The 6,855-nt window shown below is 45.7% G+C and overlaps 1 protein-coding gene across 1 annotated transcript in view; it reads right to left on the reverse strand.

Annotated features, from left to right (window-relative positions):
* Positions 1 to 1,985: 1,985 nt before the first annotated feature.
* Gpx7 (glutathione peroxidase 7) overlaps positions 1,986 to 6,855 on the reverse strand; it is an 8,900-nt gene continuing 4,030 nt past the window's right edge. The window contains exons 2-3 of the mRNA XM_008828428.3: positions 5,950 to 6,211; positions 1,986 to 2,820 (exon numbers count right to left, since the gene is read on the reverse strand). Of these exons, the coding sequence (XP_008826650.1) occupies positions 2,657 to 2,820; positions 5,950 to 6,211 (426 nt within the window). The 3' untranslated portion in view covers positions 1,986 to 2,656. The remainder of the gene's footprint in view (positions 2,821 to 5,949; positions 6,212 to 6,855) is intronic.

A 6,855-nucleotide genomic window follows, 5' to 3' on the forward strand; every position in this document is an offset into this window, starting at 1 on the left:
GCTGTACCTTGAGGTCCTCAGCACCTGTTGCCAATGCCTCAGCTTTGCTAAGTGCTGCTGGACCAGTCTGGCTTTCCACTGCAACCCAGTCCTTATTTCTGGGACAGCCTCTTCTTTTAAAAAATTTATTTTTTGATTTTATTTTATGTGTATGTGTGTATTGCCTGCATGTAGGTAAGTGCACCCGTGTCGTGCAATGCCCGTGGAGAAGAGGCCGTTGGATCCCCTGGGACTGGAGTTACGGACAGTTGTTAGCTGCCATGTGGGTGCTGGGATTTGAACCCAGGTCTTCTGCAAGAACAACCAGTGTTCTTAGCTGCTGAGCCGTCTCTCCAGCCCCATGGGACATCCTCTTTTATAACTTGCTCTGGTTTCTGGACACATAATTGCCATTTTTTCTGTAGGACAAAAATAGTCTCTGTATTGAAATGCCCACAAACTTTAATGCCCACTTATTAACAGTTCAAATTTCTTCCCCATCAGTGGTACTGACATAGTCTGATACACAAGAGAAGCAAAGACAAGCCTCCAACGATGAATCCAACTTGTCCACCAGGGTGTGTTAGAAGTTCTCAGTGCTCTAGGCACTGCTTGAAGTGAGGCCTGGTCCTGGCCTGGGAGACCAAATGGGGTTGACAGGGGCCTGGGCCATGTCTGGAATCCTTATTGACTATCTGTAGTCTGAGAATTATCTATTCATGTCTGTACTTGTTACTTTTCTCCTGGGTGTGATAAAATATCTGGCTAATACAACTTAAGGGAGAAAATATTTCTCCTGGCTCACAGTTTCAGGGACTATCAGTCCAGGAAGGCATGTGGTAGGACTGGCTCCTGTTGGGTGTGTATGTGTGTGTGTGTGTGTGTGTGTGTGTGTGTAGTAGCTGGGGTCACATTGCCTTAGCAGTCAGGAAGAATGAGCTCCAGCCAGAACTCCAGCAGGCCGTCACTATGACATCCTTCCCTTCCAGCTACACATTTGTCTCATAGATAAAAGGTTCTACAATACCTCCTACGCCCCCACCCCCCAAAAAGTTCCACTAGTTGGAAACCAAGTGTTCAGCACAAGAGCCTCAAGGGACAGCTCACATTTAAACTATAACAATATCCTCTGCCTTTTTTTTGTATGGTAGTATATGTTTGATGGGTAAATTTTTGTTGGGCATTAATGCTTAGCTTGACTGGGAAAAAAAAGGCCTGGAAACCTTCAGCCATCACCCCAATTTAAGACTTTCACTTTCATTTTATATCAGTATCATTGTGGTTATTATTATCTCTCTCTTTCCCTCCTTCCCTCCCTCCTTCTCCCTCAGCTCTTTTCTTTTTGCCTGTCTGGGAATTGAACCCAGAGCCTAGCAAGTGTTCTATCAATGAACCCCACCTTCACCTCATGGCAGGAACATGGATCTTTTAAAAAAATTTATTATTATTATTATTTATTTTTGGTCTTTTTGAAATAGGGTCTCCCTGTAGCCATAGCTGGCTTGTAACTAACCATGTAGCCCAGGGTGGCCTTAAACTCAGAGATATTCCTGCCTCTGCCTCCAAATGCTGGCATTTATTTACTTTTTTTTTTTTTGTCTTTTTTTGAGACAGGGTCTCCCTGTAGCCCCAGCTGTCCTGTAACTCACTATGTAGACCAGGCTGGCCTTGAACTCACAGAGATCTGTCTGCCTCTGCCTCCTGAGTGCTGGGATTAAAGGCGTGCACCACCACTCCCAGCTTTATTTGCTATTTTTATTTTATGTGTATGAGTGTACTGCCTGCATGTATGTAAGTGCACCCACATTGTACAATGCCCTCAGAGATCAGAAGAAGGAGTCAGATCACCTGGAACTGGAGTTACAGAGGGCTGTTAGCCACCATATGGGTGCTAGGAACTGAACCTGGGTCCTCTACAAGAGCAGCCTGTGCTCTTAAACACTGAGCCATCTCTCCAGTCCTAAACATGCATCTTTTGTAATTAAAAAATAATATACACAGAAATAAAGGATAACAATAACAAATACATTTGGCCTAGAGTTCCATTGGCTGGAAATTAATGTTGAGTACAAGTTTTTTTGTTTTTTTTTTTGTCTTTTTGAGACAGGGTCTCCTTGTAGCCCCAGCTGTCCTGGAACTCACTATGTAGACCAGGCTGGCCTCGAACTCACAAAGATCCACCTGCCTCTGCCTCCCAAGTGCTGGGATTAAAGGCGTGCGCCACCACGCCCAGCTGAGTACAAGTTTTTATTATCACGAGTAATTTTTTTGCAAAAATCAGCTACTGAATTCTTCCCATTTGGCTAGCACTGCCCTGGGCACTTTCACAGGAATTGGATTCTAATCCTCACCCCAGCCTTGTGAAGTAGGAATTGCTCCCCCCTGACAGAGGCCTGGTTAGGTAGATTATTGCTTCATAGCCTTCTACATGCCACAGAGATTCTTACTGGCTGGTAATTCACTGTTAAGAACTCTGACTGGCCAGGAGTTGTATTGGTTGCTCTTGTATTCAAATAATCAAAGTACTAGACTTCTTCCTCTTAAGTGTGACAGACAGAGTATGGGATAAGAGTGAAGGGAAGAGAAGAGCAGGTCTCTCCCTGTGAAGCACCCCTTGAGTTTGTTTTGGTCATCTGTCCACTTGTGAGGTGGGAGTGATAGGGAAGAGGGAACGTGGTCATAAGTCTTCTCGCTTCTGCAGGATGAGCTTCATCACCAGCTCTGTGATCCGGGGCTTGATCTCCTCCACTGAGATAGTTGGGTCCCAAGCCCCCATCACCTTTCCATCTGGGGCCACTAGGTACTTCCAGAAGTTCCAGGTGGGCTCCTTTCCAGAAGTTTCTAAGGAAAAAGGAAGTGGAAGAGCAAGTATTTCTCTCTGTACCCTCCTGGAATTTCACTATTGGTGGGATCTTGGCACCCAGTCCACACCCAGACCACTCAAATTAGAATCACTGAGGACTAGGCCCGGGCCTGAGCACTTCTCAAAAGCTCTCCGGAAGATTCCATTGTGGGATCCAGATTGGGAAAGACTGCTTTCTGAGAAGTAATTAACATAGCACCATCAAGCCCTCCTTTACTAATGGCCTCATCAGTTATACCATATTCTCTAAGACTGTTTTGTTTTGAGACAGGATTCCGTGTAACCCAGGCTACCTCAGTCTTGCTACGTAGCTGAGAATGACTTTGAACTCCTTCTCCTCCTAGGCTCTACCTCCTTGCATCACATTGCTTCGCTTCTAATTAAATCTTAATGGGTTCTAAAGGTTAGTCCATGTTAGTCCTGTATCGGAATTATTGTCAGGGAGGAGGGCCTTAAAGAAATTCTTGAGTCCTATTTGAGTAGGTCTCAGGTTTGTGCAATTTTAAGATCTTCCCAGATACTTTGCCTTTTTTAAAACTCTTTTTTTGGGGGGGGGCGGTGGTTTTTGTTTGTTTTTGAGACAGGGTCTCTGGGTAGCCCCAGCTGGCCTGGAACTTGCTATGAGACCAGGCCAGCTGGGAACTCACTATGTATATCAAGCTGGCTTGTTTCTGACAGAGATCACCAGCCTCTGACTCCCAAGTGAGTGCTGAGATCAAAGGCGTGAGCCACCATGCCAGGCTTCTCCCCAGGTACTTCTAAAGCAAGGCTCGCAAATTTGTTCTACAGCTATGAGAATTAGGGTAAAACTAATAAAAATACACATGAAAAATCAAACTTGAGGACTGTCCTGAAGGGAGAAATGCAATTCTGTCCTGGTAAGGGATCTTTAGTTTGCTATACAGTTGCTTCTCATTTACTCCTCCAGGTGAGTGGGTTGTGGGGCTGGGGTCCTGGTGAAAGACACAAAGGCAACCAGTGGCTTGGAGTGGATGAAGCCAAAATGGAGCCCTGAGAGGAGAAAGGTCTGAGGAGGAAATAGGATCACAATCATCATCTTGCCTAGGATTCTATTTGTGCCTCTGCAGAGTCTGGGGCTAGAGAGGGGAATCTACCCTTTTAGCATTTATGTGGTTGCTGCTGTTCTGGGTGGATGGCTATGCCAAGTCATTCTATTCTCAGAGCAAGGCCACTTTTGCCTTAAGTGAGCCGGGTTCAGGGCATCCAGTCCTGGCTGCAATCTATCTTAGGACATCCTGACCCCACTGTAAAGAATCCTACCCTGGGGGCCGGAGAGATGGCTCAGCGGTTCAGAACACTGGTTGTTCTTGCAGAAGACCAGGTTCGAATCCCAGCACCCACATGGCAGCTAACTCCAGTTCCAGGGGATCTGACAGCTTCTTCTGTCGTCAGCATTGCAGAACACAGGTGCACTTACCTACACACAGGCAATACATGCACACACATAATATAAAAATAATAAAGAGCGGGGCGTGGTGGCACATGCCTTTAATCCCAGCATTTGGGAGGCAGAGGCAGGTGGATCTCTGTGAGTCGAGGCCAGCCTGGTTTACATAGTGAGTTCCAGGCCAGCTGGGGCTACAGGGAGACCCTGTCTCAAAAGCCATATTTCATGCATTCCATCATATGTTAAGTCCTATGCAGTCAAGCATCTGTTTTTTTGTTTTTGTTTTGTTTTGTTTTTGAGACAGGGTCTCCCAGTATCCCCATCTGGCTTGGAACTCACTGTGTAAACCAGGCTCCTGGAACTCACAGAGATCCACCTGCCTCTGCCACCCAAATGCTAGGATTAAAGGCCTGTGCCACCACGCCAGGCTTAAAAAATATTTTTTATTTATTATTTTTATTTTATATCTGAGTGCATTGCCTGCATGTATGTAAAAGCACTGTGTTGTTCAGTGCCTGTGGAGGACAGAAGAAGGTGTCTGATTTCCTGGAACTGGGAGTTACGGACAGTTGTTAGTCCCCATGTAGGTGCTAGGAATCGAACCCAGGTCCTCTGCAAGAGCAGCCAGTGTTCTTGCCATCTCTCCAGCCTGTGTTTGCTTTTTTATTTTTTTAATATGCATTTGTATTTACTTATTTTGTGTGTGAGGGCTCATGTACATACATGTGGAGGTCAGACAACAATGTGCTAGAGTTGGTTCTCTCCTTCTACTATGTGGGTTCTGGAGATTGAACTCAAATCATCAGGCTTAGTGGCAAGCACCTTTACCTGATGAATCATCTCATCAGCCCCAGAAACCTACCTTTCAACTGAGGCTCAGGCCATCAAAAGTTTGACTCAAGTGACCCAAGCCTCCTCAAGAAGAGACAACCTATACTGTAAAACTTATTCCTCAACAAAATAATGAGATATCTGCCTTATTATCCAGATGAGCCCCACACAGATAGCACACAGAGCCCCACCTGATAAGGCTGAACGGTCTGAGCATAGTGACACTGAAACACTGCCTGACTGCCAGAACAGCCCCTCTCCCTGCCACAAATACATATATACAAAAAAAAAAAAGCAGCCTCTTAGAATCTTAGACGGCCTCTGTGCAGACAGGTTTTTTCCTATTGTTTTGCCTCCTGCAAAGATAACACAATATACCTAACAAACTACTACCTTCTTCTGCCCTCGGTGAATTCATTCACATCATTGGCCTGTCACTGATGCTTCAGGCATGGCAATAAAGAGCTGGTATTTTAAATAAAAGGTTTCTCTCTTTGGTCTATAGACTTTGCCTCTGCCTCAGAACAGAAGACTTTTAGCTATCTTGGTTAGCCTTATCCAGGCATGTCTGTATCTTGGTTTCTCCATCCTAAGCCCACAAGCTCAACTAATCCACACTGATGGAAGCACAATGACCAGTCTCCTTCCAGGAGTCCCCGTGGGTGAAGACAGGGAAGTCCTCAGGAAGGATGTAGGGAGACCTGTGAGGCAACAGGTGTGGAGATACTTTTGGGCAGTAATCTTCCTCCCTCATGGCTGCCATCACTCTCCTCCCAGGGTCAGGAAGGGAAAAGTAACCCTGCCAGCCCAGGGAGCCGTAGCCTCAGTCAGCTGAGGGTAGTTGAGGGGAAGAAGGGCTAGGACTCACGGGTCAGGTATTTGAAGGCAGGATGGGCACCAGTGCCAATGACTGCGACCTTGCTAAACATGGGGAAAGAGACACTGTAGGTGCGGCGGACAAAGCTCTCGATCTCCCTGTTGCTGTCTGGTTCCTGTTGGCCAAACTGGTTGCAGGGGAAGGCAAGCACATTGAAATGGTAGGGACCCAGGTCCCGCTGCAGCTGCTGTAAGGCTCGATAGTTCTGGTCTGTGAAGCCACATTCGCTAGCCACATTCACCACCAGGGATACCTACATGGCAAAAAGAAAGCAAACAGGATAGAGTTCAGATCCATAAACAACCCAGTGAAGAGGCATGTGTCTGTATGAGTTCTGATGTATCCACACAGGTACAGTCAATATCCCCTCATGCATCCAAATGCTGTGTACATGTTGTTCATAAACAGACACACAAAGGCACACATAACATCAAGCACGTAGGGGCTTATGCACATGTGTATATACGTACACAAATATCTGTGATTATAAGCACGCAATTCGCCTAAATGAATATGCACATACTCTGTGATGCAAACACATATTAGCAAGTAGCACACATATCCACAAAATACATAGAGCACATTCACAGGAAGGCGTACACACTGGGGAACATATACCAGCTGGTGATGCAGGGGAGGAGAGAGGCACACTTGGGTTCAATTTTTCTGTTCAGTCAGCTAGCATTATACTGTAGCTGCTTGTACATGGATAGATAGACTGGTTTTCTTGATAAAATGATCCCCAGGGTACTGTGTTCCCTCCCTTCCAGCTAACAAATACTTTGATCATTGAGCCCTAACTTTATTAAAGGCTTTAGGCAATAAACACAAAGCTAGCTGATGCAACTGAGTTATAATGCAATTAGAATTTTGGCACCAATGCTAGTTTCCAACATC

The sequence above is a fragment of the Nannospalax galili genome, unplaced genomic scaffold, assembly GCF_000622305.1.
Source record: "Nannospalax galili isolate Female #2095 unplaced genomic scaffold, S.galili_v1.0 scaffold713, whole genome shotgun sequence".
NCBI lineage: Eukaryota > Metazoa > Chordata > Mammalia > Rodentia > Spalacidae > Nannospalax > Nannospalax galili.